The 21,357-nt window shown below is 40.3% G+C and overlaps 1 protein-coding gene across 4 annotated transcripts in view; it reads left to right on the top strand.

Annotated features, from left to right (window-relative positions):
- LOC142472303 (macrophage mannose receptor 1-like) overlaps positions 1-21,357 on the top strand; it is a 244,922-nt gene that overhangs the window by 97,884 nt on the left and 125,681 nt on the right. For 3 of the 4 annotated variants that reach the window (XM_075579316.1, XM_075579315.1, XM_075579314.1), the window contains exons 11-14: positions 3,526-3,735; positions 5,395-5,535; positions 6,736-6,902; positions 7,225-7,337. In XM_075579316.1, the coding sequence (XP_075435431.1) occupies positions 3,526-3,735; positions 5,395-5,535; positions 6,736-6,902; positions 7,225-7,337 (631 nt within the window). The remainder of the gene's footprint in view (positions 1-3,525; positions 3,736-5,394; positions 5,536-6,735; positions 6,903-7,224; positions 7,338-21,357) is intronic. The other variant, XM_075579317.1, reaches the window with a different exon arrangement.

Below are 21,357 nucleotides of genomic sequence, written 5' to 3'. Positions count from 1 at the left end.
TTGGGCTGCAGTAAAATCTAAACACTTAAACAAAATCTGCTATCCAGAGTCAGATAGCTGCACTACAATGTTCTACTGCCGAACTGCTGGAGTTGGGGATTATCTTTCCTAACTATTGAATACGATGTGATGGTGTAGGAGGACATGTGCAAAGGTATGCATTGGAGACTGTTTTAAGGTGAAATTAAAATAAGGCTTTATTGCACCTGTCGCTTTAAACACAGCAAACATGAAAATCAGCAAACAAAATCTGCTCCACTTTGGAGTATATATACACTTATAGTCCAGCTCTCTTTAACTACGTGGTTAGCCCAGCGATTCACCAGCCTAAATCATAGAGACATACATATACTGGCCCAGCCAGCTTCAGTCTCACACTTACCCGTCTTGTCCCGCAGCTGTTTTCGGGCTGGCGCCGAACTTGGCCGCGCGCCAGCCGTATCTTCCCAGCATCCTTCCCCTCGTTCCCCTCCCCTCGCGACCTCCGTCTCTGGGTCCCCCTCTGCTTCTCCGGGTCCTCCACATCCCCCCTTACTCCACCACCACCTTCGGGGAACCCTGTCACGCGAGCACGCACCCTGGCACGCGTGACCGCGCATCAGTGACGCGCGGCACGTGTCGGCAAAAACAGCCGCGTCTGCTGAAGACTCAGCTCGGCCGCCACTGTACATATACATACATACATATATATATATATATATATACACACACACACACACACACACACACACACATAGATAACAGTCATATAAGAAAAGTCTTATCTGTCTCTGTAGTTGTAGGGGAAGGCTTCTCTGTTCTCCTAGTTGTCCGCACCCGTGTGTGCAAAGGCAATGTCAGGATCCAGGTTTAGAATCTTGTCCCCTTTTTTCTTGTTGTCAGCTTGCAGCTCAAGACAACGTACTTTTAACACCAAAAAAACCTTCTGGAATCACTATCACCAAGCATAGAACAAATGAATTAATTAAACAGGGTTTATTCTGGCAGAACCGGCAAATACACAAAATATACAGAAATGGCATACACTCACCAAACTGGGGAGCTGGGGAAGTCTCTAGCCTCACTAGGTGCAGGGTGCTTGGTTCAGTGGGCATACCGTATCCGCTTCTTCTCCAGGTATCCAAAGTGCTATTCACACTATAGCATATTTGCATCTGCTGCCAGTTTGTAACTCTGTAAAGTCTGTAGATTCACCCGCAGAATCTCCCTGGACTCAAAGAACGCATCAGCCAATCATCCGGAGCTCCACGCAAGCTTCACAAAACTGCAACGCTGTCTCCCGTAAGCCACACAGAACTCGCAGCTCGATCTGCGCCTCTGTGCAACTCTGGCTTGTCTCCGTCCGTATCCCCCTCAGAACTTAGTATCCGCTTGGCCCAGGTTCCGTTCCAAGTCCTCTGCTATTCAGAGCAGTGCAACTTTGAAAAGCCCGCCACCGCGTCCCTGGAGCAAATTGGGAGATCTTCCAACGCTATCTCACTACGCTCTCCACAGCCTATGCTGTCTACGTTGCTCTGCCTGCGCTGTGCTGCCCTGTCCTTACATAGCTGCCGTGAGCTATCTTTTAACATTGAGAGGAGCCGGCAACCAATCACAGCGCGAACTGGCAAGCAACAGCCAATCCCAGGAAAGGGATTGATGGAGGCTCATTCGGCTGTGTGAGTCAGAGGTGGGGGGCAGACTTAGATCCAAAACTGCCTGGAAAGTGGGGATTTCAAACTGGCACACAGAAACAGTGCCTGCAGGGCACAGACCCGGCAACTGATTCTGTTAGCCAGTCCTCTACCTCCCGGTGGGTAGGTGCTTCAGAGTCTGGGCAGTACACTGGGCTCTACTCCACTGAGAGCCATATTCCCAGATCTGATCGACTGCCTTTCACCACATTCCATGGCTCCTGGCACCTAGCTGCCCCCAACCTGTGTCCTAATCCTCATTTCTATGGAACAACTCAACTAAGTGAGTTACTGAGACTGACATCCAAATTACATTTACAGAACAATGCTGATTCACTAAACTGGGGGATTGCATTCACAGTGAATAAAGTACTTTGAATGCAATATCTTGATACCTACTGTATGTAATTTTACATTCCCCACCCCAGACATTAAATACATTTGGCTGAAATACACATTGCAGATGTAGTTTAATACAGATAAATCACAAAGATGGTAGATGAGGTTTGATACAGATTAAGTAATGTTATGCATTTGGGATGCAAGAATAAACAGATGACTTACAAATTAAATGGGGATAAATTTGGGGAATCCTTGATGGAGAAGGAATTAGGAGTGCTGGTAGACAGCAGGCTTAGCAATAGTGCCCAAAGTCATGCAGTAGCTGCAAAGGCAAACAAGATCTTATTGTGCATTAAATGGGCAATGGTTAGAAGGGAAGTAAACATAATTATGACCCTGTACAAAGCACTAGTAAGACCACACCTTGAATATGGAGTACAATTTTGGGCACCAATCCTAAGAAAAGACATTATGGAACTAGAGAGAGTGCAGAGAAGAGCCACCAAATTAATAAAAGGGATGGACAATCTAACTTATGAGGAGAGGCTAACTAAATTAGATTTATTTACATTAGAAAAGAGGCATCTAAGAGGGCATATGATAACTATATACAAATATATTCCGGGACAATTCAAGGAGCTTTCAAAAGAACTATTCATCCCACAGGCATTACAAAAGACTCAGGGTCATCCCTTAAGGTTGGAGGAAGGAGATTTCACCAGCAACAAAGGAAATGGTTCTTTACAGTAAGGGCAGTTAAAATGTGGAATTCATTACCCATGGAGACAGTGATGGCAGATACAATAGATTTTTTCAAAAAAAGGTTGGACATCTTTTTTTAAAGGAAAGGTATACAGGGATACAGGGGTATACAGGGATATACCAAATAAGTAAACACGGGAAGGATGTTGATCCAGGAAGTAATCGGATTGCCAATTCTTGGAGTCAGGAAGGAATTTATTTTTCTCCTTATGAGATATCATTGGATGATATGAAATTCCTGCTTGCTGGTACTCCTGGAAAGGCATAAACACAAAAATTCTTTATTGTCGCAAATTTTTACACAATGCATAGCAGTACATACACAACAGCCAGGTCCAAGAGCTGATACTCTAGGATCCCACCACGTGACTCAGGGGCAACCAAGAGGGCTTGACCATTATTAGTGAGCCTGGTTACCCCCTTACAGGCACAACCATGCAGCTCATTCAAGTGAACTGGCCACAAGGTACCTTCCAGCACTGGAAGGTACAGATGTGACAGGCTTCATTGTTCCCTTTTGGTGTAATATCAAGAGATATGTTATTATTTTCTGCACCAACATTGCCATTGAATCTGATGGAAACTCTGTGATATTCTGCATTATAACTGGATAATTTGTGTTATCTGTACAAACAATGAAGTCTCACACATCTGTTTCTTATGGAATAGCACTGCTTAGTAAATATGGGTGTAAATGTCATTGTGAAGGAATATTTAACTTTGGAATAATTCTACTACATTTTTGCAGCTGTTGATTTGTTTCAGGAGCACCTAAAACATGCCCTGCTCCATCCTTTGACATACACATTTGACACCTTGGTCAATGCTAAAGAAGCCTGTATGCTTGAACTACAAAACTGCAGTGGAGTGACTGAATGGAAAGGTAGATTTGTGCTGGTTAGTGGGAAGGAATTAATTGCTGCCTCATCTGACCCTGTTACTGCTTATTTCAAAACTGGTAAGTGATTGTTTAAATGTCCTTACTGTCATGATGCTGACTTAAAAACAGTGGTTATAGCTAGTAGGAATCCATGTGTTTAGAGGCTGCTTTGTACCATTACATGATAATTTTCTTGTGTGGACAGATCCCAAATATGAGCTGATACCAAGTCTCAAGGCAAAAAAATATAATTTTTTTTAATAAAGAATAACAATGTCATTTCTGGATTAGAGAGCTCTATTTCCTTAGGCTCCTTTGCCACATATATATTTAAAAAACAGAGGGACTTTAAAAATTTTCCTTTAACCATTCACAAACCAGACGAAGGGCCCAAGTGACCAGAAACATTGTTGCCTGCATGTTGTCTTGACAAATTAAAATGCAGCACCTGCTTTGAAAAATACATAATTCTGTGTGAGCAGCGTCCTTGTTAGGCTGCGCTTATAGTGCCGGAGACAGCGGCGCAACGTTGCGTCAAAACAAATGCATTGCCGCCGCCGTGTGTACTTATAGTAAGTGTGGCGCGACGGCTTGGCCGCACTCGCTGGAAGTCATCTCAATTTGATTTTTCCAGCGACCATATCCTGCCGTCGCCGTCACTGTCACTATAAGCGTAGCCTAAGGATCACAGTATAAACAGTGCTTTCCTCATATTGTGTGCTGCTCCTCTTTTCATTTTTTCTGTTTTCCTTTAAACATTGCAATTTAAATTTGGAAATGTTATTTCTCCTTATTTACTCATAAACCTCATTAAACATTCCTTTATACAACTCTCGGAGAAATACATGTGCAGAAATGAGCCACATTATTCAGTCATTAGAATAGGGTTGACGTGATACGTGAGTACCCATCTGCGCTAGAGAATAGTCATGTTGGCGCGTTATAAATAAATGATAATAATAACATACAGTATGTACCCTTTAGTCCACCAATCTACTCATTTGCCTATGTAGAGATACAGTATTATTGACTGTTATACCTATGTTTCTTGTATGTGATGTCATTATCATTTTTTATATATAAATATAGTATGTGCTGGTGTTTTCTAGGGCGTATCGTATGTGCTTTTCAGGGTCATATATAAATATTGTAATTCTACGTTATAATACTGAAGAAAGATTTTTTGCATTTTTCTGACTTTCAGGTTATTGAATTTGATCATTTTTTTAGTCAGTGAGTGATAGGGGTGTGTGAAATGAGTGAAAGCTATGGGGTGAGAGGGGGGGGTGAGAGGTTGGTAAGTGAGAGAGAGTGGTGGGAGAGGGGGAAGGGCAGAGAGAGGTGTAAGTGAGGGGAGAGGGTGAAAGAAAGGAAACTCACAGGGTCGCTGCCAGGAAGGGCCCCAGGTGGAGACTCTAGTCTGGGGCCCCAGGAAAGCTGTCGGTGGCCCTGACCACAGCTCATACCTGGCACAGTTATCTTGATGCTAATAAAAGAGGAATTCTGATACGTACATAGGAACAAAATGTGTACACTAAAATTGAATTAACCTTATATCTACCGGTTTATCATGCAATTCATGACAAAACAGATCATGTTAAGATCTGTGAAATATTTTTTAGACCCTTTCTTGAAAAATGAGTTAGATTAAAAAAATAACCCCGTAATGGCCGATAATATTGGATATATTGGTAGCACAACAATTTATTTTTCATGAATCTGTGTTGTCTCCTTTAGCCTGTGCCCCAGGTTTCTATGGGATTAATTGCAGTAGCAAATGCTACGAATGCCCTGGAGGTATCGCCTGTAATTCAGTCACAGGGATATGTGACAGTCTGGTTACCTGCCTTTTTGGGCTGAATTTGTCTGGCTGCCAAAGTAAGTAAAGAAGGAATATGTATTTTCTTTAACATACTATTTCATCATTCTGTACATTTTAATAGCAGATCAAAAGCACAATTTTCTTTAACTATGTTTCTGCTAACAGATCTATCAAATTCAAAAACTGAGATATCAAATAATTAAACTGTGTTATCTAGATACTATGATTAAGCCAATTATAACGAGCTAAACTATGTCCAATAAATAATTCACCTTTAATTAAGGAAATGTGGTAGAAATGCTTTTGTCTACTCAAAGATCACATCCCTGCCCCATTCTTTATTATTTTTTATAATTACTTTATTGGGTTTCTTTTTTATTAAAAAAACAAAAAACAAAGTTCTCTTGAGTTTCCCCACAAAATAATCCTGCCCTTCCTGGCTTTGAGGTAAGTGTTTGGCTTTGGAATATTATTAGGTATGTTGCTTGTTTTTAGTGCTGCCCTTTTCTGGAGGGTTGGTATTTCCTTTGAAACCATGCAAAAAATTATTCTATATACCACGTTTCCCATTGGTCAATTCCTTATGTCAATTCTTATGTCCCGCCCATGTCCCTCCTACCTTCATGCTAAGGATTGCTTAGAGGAGTGTATGTAAGGAGATGGCCGAGGCAGAGAACCAGACCATCCAGTGACTTGGGTCGATGAAGCTAAGACGGGCTTTTCAAAGTTGATGTGTTCGAAATAGCAGAGCAACCTGCTTCATTTTGAAGTTAGGAAAGTCGCAGAGACTAAGTCTGACGCAAGGACCAAATTCTGAGAATTGAACGTAGCGGATGTGGCTGGGAACTGAAGCCGAAAAGAGGAACAGGAGAACCGGGTGTATATCCCATTCAGGGGTATGCACATCCAAGCGGGCGTCCTGCACATAGGAAAGCCTAGATCTTTCCCCCAGACCCCCAGTAAATGTGCCCCCAGATAATGTAATCTATGAAGATGTTGGTCATAACTTAGACCACATCTAAATTTCTTCAGGATCAGTGCGCCTACTAGAACTTTGAACTGCATTGAGGAAATTAAAAATAATTTTCATTGTTTTAGTAATGAGTCTGTTGCATATTCTGTATTGCATTGCAAGAAGAGAACAGTGACCACTTGTAGGATAAACATTGTACAGAATGGAACTTTGATGCCTCCATACACCGTAAATAAAGAGGTTGTACAGGGGACATTGGTGCTTTTATTTGTTTTCCCTGCAGAAGCTGTGAGTTTAGAGTGCCCACAGGAGTCTGGATGGTGGTACTGGGATGAACACTGTTATTATATATCAGAGCCTGGAGAAAATAAAACCTTCTATGATGCAAAAGCTGCCTGCAGCTTTTACAGAGGAACATGGCTCCTAACTATTAACAGCTTGGAGGAAATGGTAGACTACTCCTTGATCTTCTTCAATATGTGTCACAAGACAAATGTAAATAGTTTAATGGTCATATTTGAAAACCAGGCGCACATCTCAAATTATTTTTTTATGGTAGAATTAGTTTAAACATTTAAGAATAAAGCTAGAATGGGCTTAAATGTAAATAATTTCTATAGTTCTGAGATAAACATTTAACTTTTATACTTTATTATTAAGTGATTTTTTTGCGCTTGAACTTCTATTTTGTGCTATCACTTTTATACCTCAGCAAGAGTTTCTAATAATTAGATCACCGCAGCATTTGAAATAGTTTTTCTTTTCACTGCAGGAATGGGTTTCATCCATGATAGATGTTAAAGTCTGGACAGGTCTACACACTGATACCCATGGTATATTTTGGGCATGGGATGATGGACAGAAACCCAATACATCAGCGTCTTGGTAAAGTATATTTACATAAACAGAGAGCCTGCTTTTGTCCAAAAAATGAAGATACAGTAATAGGGGAGGTCTTTTTAAAGCAGCAGTCCAAGCTGCCTTTTTTTAATTACACTTTTCCCCTTTAATATGTGCATAAATACAATCCACACAGTGATATGTAATTAGCTAAGGTGCCAATCGATTGGCGAAGATTCGGCTTGGGGGGGTCGCTAAATGGCTGTCAGTGCCAGAAGGGGACCAAAGTTGCAAAGTTCTGTGGTAAGATCATGTGACCAGGCAGTCACTAGATACAATTGGTGCACTGTTGAGAGAGGGTAGGGCTCAAAAAGGGGTGTTGCAGATCCTGTTTGAGAAGAGGAATGGACTGTAACTTTCTAAATGGTTGCTATAGAAAGAAAAAATAGTGTTACATTATAACACATTGAAAATGTAATTCAGCGTTGTTTAAAAAAAAGAAGTATTTTCTCAGCACAAAACTGATTTATTAAAAAAAAAACGTAGGATATTGCATTGTCTGCATCTTTAAACAACTTATCAATGCAATTGATTTTTGCAGAAAGATGAAATCACCTTTAATGTCAATTTTTCACTTATTTGCTTCCTGTGTTGAAATTAATATGTTTATATTTGCTGTGGGTCCATTTCATTGAAACCGTGTGTTTACTGTTCATCCCATTTACAAACAACTTTATCACCAAAGGGATTAGGTACAGACTGCATACAAATCGCACACGTTTGGTTACTGTGGGAAAGGTTTTAAAAAAAACATGTAAAACTAGTTTTACTTTATTTATTTTTTAAAGGTGTCCATTTCCTATATTTATCCCATGAAGCATTCTAGTGACTTTAGTTCTTGTAGGGACAAGGTGAGTGATGTTACAAGAGGAGCTATTTCAGAACGGCCAGTGTTTAGGTGTTTTATCTGGCATAAACATAATACCCCCTCTGCAGCCGTAATAAGAGTTTAGCTCTTTCTGTTAGAAAAAAGTTACATTTGTAGAGTGAGTTGGGTCCCTTAGAGTAGACACCCATGGTTAATAGAGGCATTGTGAGCGGGTCTCAGAGCTTTTTTATGTACACCGACAGGAACTAAGGGCCTCATGCAGTAAGCGCAGAAAAAGTCCTCTCGCCAAGTGTTCCTTATCGGCATGATTTTGCTGATTTTCCCTTGCCGTATGCTATAAGGGCCGAATCCCTTCCGAATCAAGCCGAAAACATTTGTTCCCACTATGGCGATGATTTTCCGATCACACGCAGGTGTATCGGCGTGCATGGCGAGGTGGTGTTAGGTTCGCCAATGAAACTTCTTGCTGAATCTGCCGAAGCAAGCATGATTTTGATTGAGCGGCCCATTTAAAGGCAGCGTGTATTTTTATTCATTTTCTGTGTTGTTGAGAGAGAGAGACACACAGAGCTGGGAGATTTGCATATTTCATATTGACAGAGAGAGTTGCTGTGTATTGTGATAGGTTTGTCCTGTGTTGTTTTGTTAAAACACACAAAATCCAAGGGGAGCATGGGGGAGAAACAAAAAAACATTTAAGTGCAGCAAAATGGCAACGTGGAAATAAAAGCCTCCAAATGACTTGGCTCTAATGAATTGACTACTTACAAGATGTAAGAGTCAAATAGGGAGGGTTGACTCAAACAGTCAGTGGCAGATGGGTGGTGCAGTTTTCATCAGAGTGGATCAGGTCCTCAGGATGAAGTGCCCCAATATTGAGAGAAAGAAACTGGCATAGCACAGATCACTCAAGGTATGACGATTTTATAACAATAAAATAATGTACTCACATTCTAACAATTAAAAACGGGCATGTCACACTGCATTAGTGTAGGAAGACTTTAGCCAGCCAGGCTCACCGTCTCGCAGCGTTCCCCACTCCTCCGCCTCAGCCTCCGGTCAGCTGTTACACTGTTCCCACTGGCATCTGACGTCACTTCCGGTTTTGTCGCTCGGTAAGGGCTGGATCTTCCTGCAACTTCTCTGCTGTATGCTCCGCTCTGGATGAGACTCCCACTCTACGCGTTTCGTCACGTGTTACCGTCGACTTCGTCAGGATTGTGGAGTGTTTAACATCAGTGTGTTCTTCGTTATACTGTGTCTGTGCACAGAAATGCATAATTCACTCTTTCATGTATGTGTCGATCCATATATACATATAATATATATATATTTGTGATAATCTATGTTACACCTCTAAACAGGCCCTTACTGCGTAATAAAGTCTTGCATGGAATATTGTCAATTGAAAGGCGAACATTAATCATTTTCAGTAACAGATTCTGTTATGTATTATGAAAGCTCTTTTTGCGCTTCATGTAGTCTAATGTGAGCATAAATAGGAACATGTACCATATGGTATTTAATTGTGTTCATATGTAGCTCACTTCATATTTGTATTTCGCTCATGTACCGGTGTGTGAAACCAGCTGCAATTAATATGTAATCACAGCATAGAGGTGAACAGAGGGGGTGGTGTCGGGCAGAGAGCCAGCTCACAGGGTCATGGTAGGGTCAAGTCTTGTGGGAGGGCTTACAGGTGGTAGAAGCAGCTAAGGGGTCATGGTGGTGTCAAGTGTAGGGGGAGCCCTTACAGTTTTTAGAAGCTGACAAGGTGAACAGAAGTTCATCACATTCATTTGAAATGGTAATTATCTTACTACTTTCAAACACCATTCAACGATATATTAAAACGTACGTTACTCATTCTTTCAGTTATAAATTATTGTAACGTTATAGATACGCCACCTTCTCACCCCAGTACCATCTGTGAGCGACACACTGCATGTGTTGCTGAGTGTCAGCCACATTGAGCGCTACACCTGCTTCTCTTAAATGTTCTGACAGATCTCTAAAAGCATTAATACACATTTCCACAATTAGGTGCTGAATTATAAGCAGAGTCAACTTTGCTTTCATGCCAGTGATGTACATTATTGTAGCTATAATAATACCCAACATATGCAGTGTATGTACAACAGACCAGTACATTTTATCACGCATTCCTTTATACATATCTGCATAAACATTGTATGTATGTTGTATGATGTTTAAAAGAAATTGGACAATTACTTTCACATGTACATTTGTGTTAAGATGGATAATACACAGATTGCCCTAACCATAGAATTGTAATTTCGTAACGGGATGCTGATATTTAGCCATAAGTACTCCCACTACAGATACTTCATGTTAATTATGTACACATGACAATGAAATTCTGATGTTATTCTTCTATATAGTTGGTCCGGCAGCTCCTGTGTCACCTGTGGCACGTGACACTGAACACGTCTCGTCACCTGTCTCATCAATGTCATCATCAAGAATGGAAGGTGAGTGTATGAGGTGCAGGCCATATAATGTGTACATTGGAAGCATTTCATTTGCCATGCCAAATAAATGCCTTTCACATGTAATGAACTTCAGATCAATTATTGACACAGGAGATGTAGTGTTTCATGACAACATGTATTGTGTCTGTTTTCAAGTATCAGCTAGGAGTTGTGATGTTACAACAAACTTTAATTCATTCTTCTTTCACACTGAGTCGAAACTTCATTGTTGCTTCAGGCATCATCTTTTAATTCGACACAAATAATACAGTATGGAAACATGTTATGTCTTCCACTATGAGAACAACTATCATTATATAAAAAAATAAGGTAAAGTTCCATCTCAGTTCATAATGTCTTAATTTATTTGTAGAACCAGATGTTGCCGCTCAAGGACAAATTCACTCAAGTGACCATGAAGATGTTGACACTCCTGGATTAACACAGCATTCAAGTCCTCCTGCTCGTGACACCTACTCAGCTATTGCAGCTTCTGAAGAACGAATCTTGGCTGAAGAAAATCGTCGCCATTCAGAAATGATGTCAATGCATGAAAGGATGATGTCACTGCATGAAAGGATGCATGAAAGGTCAATATCAGAAATGTCACAAATAAAAAATGTCATCATCCAAGTTCCTAAAGAAATCCAAAATCTAAACAGGACATTACAAGCACTAGTTCTGAATGTAAGCCAAGCAGTTTAGGAGTACAGCAAGAGAACAACAATTCCACTTTACCCCATTGGAGGATGGATCTTTACATGCTGCTAATTTTTCTCCTGAGTCATCACTTCTTCATTCCCCACTTCAGTATGATACCGGTACAGTAGGTGCAAGTTCTGTGCAGGTCCCTGTCAACATCCAACCGCTTACATCATGTGTTCAAAATATTGAACCGACACCTACAAATGAGACACGCAAAAGAAAGTTTGCACAACAATTACTAATCACCAGCTTTTGGAAGAAGACAAAAACACAAACACAAGAAACTGCTCCACCACCACTGTTGTAATGTATTTCAAGTGTTTCACAACTGCCACAGCCCACACCCAGTGCCCCTGAAGTGCCACAGCCCACACCCAGTGCCCCTGAAGTGCCACAGGCCACACCCAGTGCCCCTGAAGTGCCACAGCCCACACTCACTGCCCCTGAAGTGCCACAGCCCACACCCAGTGCCCCTGAAGTGCCACAGCCCAAACCCAGTGCCTCTGAAGTGCCACAGCCCACAACCAGTACCCCAGAACTGCCACAGCCCAGTACAAGTGCTACAGTTAAGGCGAGATTACTTGGCACAGGGAAAAGGTGAACACAACAGCCAACAAGCAGAAATGAACAAAATATATTGTGCGCAGCTAATAAACCTCTAGTGATAACAGTGATCAATTATGTGTTAACAAATACCCTTCTAATTTAAACTATAAGGTAAACCACAGTGTAAAAAATAAAGAATTTTTACATAACCGTGCAATGTGGAAAATAGAGCGTCTGCTGCTGGGAAACAGGGGGCGGCTCGGCACCCCCCAAACACTAAGGATATGGAGACAAAAAAACAGCTCACAACGCAAATAGTGAAGTATGAAAATGACAAGTGTATATTGATGAAAGGGGATAAATATGCAGTCACATTAGGAGTGTCCCCAGATTGATCAGTGTGGACTTATAGAATTCACACAATTCTCCAGTCAGTGCAGCCACAAACACAGACGGATAGGCTGGCTGGAAGCACAACTGCAGTGAGCCACGCACTGCACTGACTGGAGAATTGTGTGAATTCTATAAGTCCACACTGATCAATCTGGGGACACTCCTAATGTGACTGCAAGCCACAGATCACCTGACTTACCTGGAGCCCAGCTGACCAGAGAGGAGATTTCCTTAGAGGCGGTGATCAAGTGCAGAGGTGTCCCTGAGAAGGAAAACATCACAGCTGCTGCCCCAGACTCTTGCTGAAGAAAGAAAGCCCCTGACTCCTGCACTATCAGCTGCCGATTGGTAACTTGTGTGTTATACACACTCAATGTCTATGTCCTAGCACCTTGATGTACGCAGAATATTTATCCCTTTTATCAATATACACTTATCATTTTCATACTTCACTATTTGCGTTGTGCGCTGTTTTTTTGTCTCCATAGCCAACAAGCAGGCCTGTGACTCGCTCTCAAAAGGATAAACAAAAATAAATAAGCATTCACTAAATTATTTTGTGTAGTTGTGTTGTTTACTGCAGACTCTTTCATGCATAGTGTATGTATGATCATGTACAGATGCTTGCAAACATTCAAGTATGTCCTTGTACACATGAATGTTTATAAATGCTCATTGACTGAATAAGAAGGCATATTTTATAACATATGAATATCTATTAATCATCAGTTGATTAATGTTAATACATTATGACACACTTTGCATGTAAATGGAAGATGACATTCACTTAGCTCTTGTTCAGTATGAGATGTACAGTATGTGTTTTTTTAGGTCATTTATATAGTCATTTCATGCTAATATTATTTACATACAAATGAATGTAAGTACCCATATAACAGTCTACATTTTAATGTTATGTTTTCTTGTGTTTTAACTCTGTAAGACATTACTTACCTTAATCTTCTATCATAATTCATCATGTTGGCATGTGATCATGTATGGTTTTTGGTTACAAAAACAGATCTGTAAGTGTGTATTAATATCTGTAGTCTATCTCTGTATGTCTATCTATATATGTATACACACACACACACACACACACACACACACACACACACACACACACACACACACACACACACACACACACACACACACACACACACACACACACACACACACACACACGCATTGTCTATCTTTGTGTGTGTGTGTGTGTGTGTATATATTTACTGATATATAGATATATAGATATATATATATATATATATAAATATATATATATATATATATATATATATATATATATCTATCTCTGCCAGTGTTGTCTGCAAACAGGCCTTGTGTTAATGAGATATAAATGTTAGGAGTATGAGTATGAGTATGAGTGAGCCCCTAATTCAGTCAGCTGTATTGAACTTTGAATATGATTACAACAAGGCCTGCTTACACCCATCAATGCCTTTAGTTTTGCACTCTATATATAATATATATCATCAGAACCAACATTACAGGCCTTCATGGCTGCACAGAGGCTTTGTTTGCTGTTAAATACAACTTCTACACCGCTGACTCAATTAGGCCCTCAAGCATACTGACCCAGTAATGTTATAAACTTGAATGAACTTTTTTTTTCCAACTTAAATTTTTATTGGAGATACAAGTACAAACATTGGTCCACTGCCCATTGTATCACTTCCAATTACAGAAACACACAGGTTTGTTCACCACCAACATCAACCAACAGACGACACTATAAACAAGACGGAACAGACAAGGGAACCGGGGGGGATGGGGGGAGGGCAAGGGGGGGGGAAGGAGAAGGGAGGGAGGAGGCGAAGGGCTCGGAGGCGTCAAGCTTCTTTGTTCGTTGCTGTCTTTGTGCCGTCCTGGCAGATGCTTAATGGATTGGCTTTCTGGGGCGAGGCCTGCCTTTGTGTCCACTTTCCTAACTTCTACCTGTGGGGCTGTCTGCTACCAGTTCGCCGCTATGTCGAGTCGCGTTTCCGACCTTCAAAGGAGAACGCAACTAATCTTATCAATGAAGAATCGTGGTGGCATCCACCCCATGGATGTCTAACTGGGCCAACCACGGTGCCCAGACTTTTACGTAGTTTGTGCCGGAGTCATTAATCAGACTTGTTAATTGTTCCATCCTGCAGACATGCCAAATCCTTTTTCTGATCTTAGGGATAATTGGGATTTCTTGTTGCTTCCATAATGCTGCGATCTCGCACCTCGTGGCTGTTGCAAAATGCGTGATTAATTTGTGCGCTGCATTTGACAAACCCTGGATCCGCCTGCCCAACAGGAACACCCACGGGTCCAGGGGGATCTCCAAACCGAGAATCCGCTGTATCCAGTCTCTAATCTGTTCCCAAATAGGGGCCACTTGCGCAAGATTACAGCATGTGTATCGCAGATCTGCCACCTCCCCACAGGTGTTTAGGGCAAAGCGGGGAGTAGCCTCTCACAAATTTAGCTAAATGGGTTGGGGTGTAATACCACCGCATAAGAACTTTATATGCGTTCTCCTTTAATGTGGTGCAGATTGAGCTTTTTGCTGCCGCCTGGATAATTCTGTCCCACTCTTCGTCCTCTAATGTCTCCCCTAAGTCCGCTTCCCAATGTCTAATGTAGCACAGTCTGTTTTCTTTGGGCGTCGTTGGGCAAATCACTTCCCTGTACATTCTAGATGTAAGTCCCCTTGTGTCCGTACTTCTAGAACACAGCTGCTCAAAATTAGTTCGTGCCGGTCTGATTGGCATTTTGTTGTAAAAATCTCTGATCTGGAGGTATCTAAAGAATTCATTGTTTGGGATAGCTTTAGTGGATTTAATTTGTTCAAAGGTTTGTATAGTTATTCTACCCTCCAGATCTTTAAGACGGGTTATCCCCTTTTGAGTCCAATTTAAGAGGTTCTTGCTATTCAGTCCCGGAGCGAAGTCTGGATTGCCCACGTTTGTCAAAGTCACATTGCCTGACTGGTCGAGGCGCCGGGTTGTCCCGCTCATCCTCCTCGCAGTCAGACTCCGTCTCAGACCCGGCATTTGAATTAGGCGCCATTTCTGCTCCCACTCCGCTCATCCTAGCGCGGCCGAAGTACTCCGGCAACCCTTTCTTTTTTGCCACCTTGGGACCTTTCCTGGACATCACGGGGCGATGTGTGCAATATTTGGGGTAAATGGCAGTAGTTTTGGGGATTATGTTAGGCTTCAGCTTGTGTTTTCGGTAAAGCGAGGCACGGAGCTCTTAACCTATGCGACCATGCCTCTTGCCGTCGCGCATGTGCCTTTGAATGAACTTTTAATATAATTACAACAAGGCCTGTTTGCACACATCAAGGCCTTGAATTTAGCAGTGTATATATATATATATATATATATATAAATATATATATACATATATATATATATATATATATATATATATATATATATATATATATACATATATATATATATATATACACACATACTTACATACAGTGTGTGTATATATACATATATATATATATATATATAGTCACTAACATACACTGTGTGTGTGTGTGTGTGTGTGTCAATATCTATATATCTATATATCTATATATCAAGAGAGACAAAGACAGAAAGAGAGAGAAAGAGAAAGAGAGAGAGAAAGAGAGACATGTGTGTTTATGGTTAATTGTAGCTAAGTGTATGTAGAAATCTGTTCATTATAGCACTGTTGATGATTCAACACACATTGTTATTGTAATTAAAAGAGTTAACTTGTTTTTCACATTTTCATTGCCTAAGCAGAAAGTAAAGTTTCGATTCCTGTGAAAAGAGGGTATCTTAGACAAAGAATCTCAGCCAATTATTGTAACAAATTTCTTGTGGGAGAAAAACTAGGCGTATAACTGTTCGGTTGTATTCTAACTTTGGAAAAAAACGCAAAGATAACATGTAACTATTCACACATTCATCAGACTTCGTTATGCGTTCAACGTAGACACTGTACACTGAAAGAGAGAAGAAATGGCAGTGGCTTCCACATTGCACAGCAATCCACATAAATCATACAAATTTATGATTTATGAAGCAATCGAGTTAACGCCACAGAAAAAGGCTACCGTGGGGGAAATCTATGACTTGATCAAAAACAAATATCCATACTACAAAGAAAGAGCCAAACAAAGAAATTTTCAAACTTCTGTACGTTTCACTTTATCCGCAAATGAATGTTTTGAGCGTGTCCCTCATCGTGAAGCTCAAAGATACGTACGGCTGCTGGCATGTTGCTTCATCATTTAAACTTACCATGGAACATGGAACATATCTTTTGTTAAATAACATTTTGTTGCCTAATACCAGTTACATTGAAGCCTCACAGACTGTCGCGTCTGCTGATATACCTGCACCGTACATTCATCAAGACGAGATGCAAGATGGACATTACTATTATGATATGTCTCCAAACTTATATGGCCAATACGAATGTGTAGGTGAAATCAACCAACAACTGTACGTACCTCCGGACGTCTTGTTTCAAGAAGCCACAGAAGATCCATATGACGGCCTCACGGAGATGTGTCTAAAGCAGGATTCAACGGTTGGCTCAATTATGGATGATACTGTTGTGCCTTCCTGTAGCGATTTGTTGCAGCCAAATCAGTTTTGACTTCTACAATAATGGGAAATACAAATTTCGTTATGCCTTAACTCAAATTATATATGTCACAAATATTATAACATAATCTGCATAATATACACAATTTGTTAGCCAAATGAGTGGATACAGCGTTACATTGCAGACAGCCTTACATGGAGCGTTCACAAATAGATTAGTTCCTACAACAATACACTACATGACGAACCATGAGTACACATTGGTGACGGAGTCCTAAATCATTCATTATGATCGATTTTAAACCATATTTTCTAAATGTTACACTAACTGTAACACACACACACCTCATTGTTTAGCATTCAACATATACAAACAATGTGTTGCCCACATATGATGTGGGAACGTGGTCATGTCCCAAGACGTCCTTAAAAAGGTTACCGATGCAAGCCCCCCCCCCAACCGACGTGCACGCGTGAAACAGTATTGGCTGTGCCCGTAGCTTATTGTTACGGTCAGTGCAGTGTGTCATGCGCACGCGTCGGTGGGGCGGTGCGTGCACAGCGCTGGAGGCCAATGTTCATTCAGTGGGAGGGGTGTTTGCGTGCATTTCATGGTGCCTTAACATGTCTTATTTTCGCTCATTGGCTGATCGTCCGTTTTGGCCGTGGCCACACGTCCGTTTAGAAAGTTTAGATATGTACGTGTGTAGAAGTGAATTTGTTTCGCTTCCATATCATAACTTTCAGCCATGATATGCGTACTGCTAGCAGCACCATGGAGGGACATGTATTGAACGCACAGCATACACATCGTTTTGCGCATGCGCTAAGACTTAGTCCACACATTTGTGAAGTGCGCGCGCAACAGACGTTGTGCGCGCACATGATTATGTATGCAGGCACCGGAACAAACATATCAGTAGTAATGCGAACACCAGCATTTGAAACATGAGATTGTTCTGTATCTTTAGTTTGATCCTTGCAGTTTAAACATATACGTGACTTCTGCGTGAAGATCCACAATCAGATAGAGATGTGTTAAGCGTTGTCATGCTGAAACATAGATAAATGTGCAATCTTTGAACATCATGTGTTTGCTGTATTTCACAGATGTCGAGGATGAATACATGGGACCAATGTATGCTTTCAGATGGGCCAATCGATATATTACATGATTGTGACGACTAGCGAACAACAATTATAATAAATATGTAACAATGCTTGCAATGATTGGTGCGCAGATTACGAATCACTACATAATCTTATCCTATTGTGCAAATATTTACTATGCACTTAATTATCATAATGATGTTGCTAAGCATTGAAGCTAGAACTTATATTGAGACTTTTTTCATTTCTACTAACATTATATGTATTGTCATGTGATATATGCAACCAACATTATCACTCAGCAAACACATTAATCTACTATATATTATAATCTCACGTGTGACTTGTCAAAGAATGTTAATGCTACAGAACAACTCGTAGACATTGTATCTGAACGTACACAATAACAATAGGGAAGTGCTAGAAAAGTTTTTGTCGTGCCAATGTTATATTATCACCTAGGTTGTAGTGCTAACCTAACATGCATGAGCTCATGAATATTATGTACAGATCATTAAACCATGAACATTTGTGTGTACATTTCATTCACACGATTAACTATAGTTTAGTGTTATTATTAAACGTTACACACATAGATAGCTAAGTGACGCCGATGACAAATAATACATTATTATGTAGGTTAATATTATTTCTGGTAGAAATACATGCATCACACAAAAAATGCAACACACACACACACACTGTTGATGAAATGTTATGTTCATATGTTGACAGTTGTTATAAAGGATCATGATCATTATTACTAAGTAACGTGAATGAAATAAAACTTTTCTTAGGAACATTCTCATTGTGTTGAATAATTCAGCCAAAAATGAGAATCCAAAGGACTATACTTTGGAATGTTGTGAACATTTGGCCAAATGTAACATGTACGTCAAATCAACACACATCTTTCACTTATACATACACATGTGACAATGTAGTAATTAACATGAAGATGAAGTGACAGACTAAATAATGACATCTATAGCAATGTTAATGATGTTTACCACATTTGGGTAATTTCATACAAACATGCATTGAGTGTTAACATCGCTCATGTGCATGAATGGATGTTGTTATGTTCTAATAATGACATGTTATGTAATGTAGGTAATGATTTTTCAACACACTGTACAATAACCAAAAAGTTTAGATAAACGCACGGACAAAACACAGAAAGGACATATTTCAATTGTCACAACTTGTTCATTACGTTCTCTTTAAACATCCTCTAACTATACTTATATCGAGGTTTGCATATCTTATTACAGATGTGAATTCACATAAATACCATGAGCAGTCCTTGTAGTGATATACCTTGAAAAAGAAAACATCAATGAATATAAATCATTGTAATGACATGTTAATTAAGGTAAGCAACACACAGAAGTGACACTTTTCTATGTGATATTAAACCAAATATAGAAAACGTGAAATGTGATCTGAAATACACAATAGGCTACACATCATTGTGACACACATGTCACACTCCAAATGAACATTTGTATGTAACCATATTGCACTCCCAATTGTCTATCAACATAGTAGGTTTATTGTTTATGCATAACCAAAAATAGCATGTAGTGAACATATAGATTTTGTACACATTATTCCGTCACGTACACACAAAACCTTTTAGTGGTAAGAAGTAGAATACAACCTGGAGATGAATGAAATACCGGTGCACATGCAATTGTCCACACAGTAGAGAACAGAAAGGTGGGAGAACCATATTCATCTGTTTCCTAAGTGAATGGTATTTGAACACATGTATTTATCATTAACATGAATTAATACACATATGTAGTACTATGAATATAGAGGTAGTTGCTTACATGAAAAAAATGTGTTAATCACATTACGACGTGTCTCCACACCACAGGCTGTTTGCTCAGTGTCAGCTGCTAAATGTACGGGGTGCTCCTCCTCCAAGCCCTGACGTATGTCGGTTTCTAAATTATGGCGGAGTGCCAGATTGTGCAAAATGCAGCAAGCAATTACAATATCTGACACTTTAGCAGGCTTATATTGACGTGCCCCACCAGCTCGATCTAAACACCTGAATCTTGTTTTAAGCAGGCCAAATGTCCTCTCGATTACCGATCTTGTAGATATATGTGCAACATTATACCTCTCCTCTGCTTCAGATTGAGGGTTTGGCACCGGGGTCAACAGCCACGGCCTAATTCCGTATCCTGAGTCACCTATAATCCATCGTGCACAAATATGAAACAATTTGTGTAAACATTATTACATACAACATTTCATAGAAAAACAAGAGTTGTTTGTTAACACATCATAATATGTACTCACCCACCAGCCAACCAGGTCCAAAATAGCCTTGTTCGTCGCTGGAACCAGGGAATCTAGCAAATGGTCTCTGTTTGCTGTTTATATGTTTGTCTAACAAAGTTATGATCTCCCATGTAGCTGTTTGATGTATGTTTGTCCGTTCTTCCCAGTAGTGACGCATGTATCTCCTCCAGCCCCACCTTTGGAGGGGAGGAGTTTCAATCTTGAATAGGTGGAATAAATTTAAGCAGTGACGCATGTACCTCCTCAGCCCCCACCTTTGGAGGGGAGGAGTTTCAATCCTGAGTAGGCGGAATGATTTGAATATGCGGCCCCTATTGGCTACACTACAGGGAAGTATGGGTATTTTAATATGTCTTGTTCACAAATGTGTATCCTCTATGATAAAGCGCGGAGTGACACGCGAAACGCGTAAGAGTTCTTTCTTTTGGCTACTATGTGCCAATAAAGCTATTTACCAGTAAAGAGCCCCGGTCTGCAACATTTCTTCTCGGGAGCAGATGCACCGTCTGAGTTTTTCTCTTATCCTCTTTATAAATAAAAATAAAGCACTCAGATTTAACCTCTTAAACATTTGTCCATTTTGGTCCTAGAAGGGACAGCCTCTAAATTGTTAGAAATGGTGCTGAAATTCTGATTTTGGGTTGAAGGTGGCATGCTGTGTGCTTGTTCTGCTGCATGGTGAATTATTTCTTGTAGTTTAAATATAGATTAATTTCCCTCTGCTTAGGGTCCAAGCTGAAAAGTGTTTTAGGGGTATAAGAGCTCAAGCGCTGGATCTGTAACATGTACATGCATTCAATATTCTGCATAAACAGAGGCACAGGGCATGAGGCTAGTGGTATATAATCAAATGGAAATAGCGAAATGTGACTCTCAAGATGTATGAAGTCCAGAAAAGAGAGAAAGTAACCCTGAAAGATAAGAGTTAATGGGCTGGTACCCACTCCTCAAAGCCTCGTTGGATTAGTCCCAGGACCACTATTGTAGCACGAGATTCACTTGAATTGTATATATAAATT

This window comes from Ascaphus truei, chromosome 21, assembly GCF_040206685.1.
Source record: "Ascaphus truei isolate aAscTru1 chromosome 21, aAscTru1.hap1, whole genome shotgun sequence".
Taxonomy (NCBI): Eukaryota; Metazoa; Chordata; class Amphibia; order Anura; family Ascaphidae; genus Ascaphus; species Ascaphus truei.
This window is presented reverse-complemented; position numbering and strand designations above follow the sequence as displayed.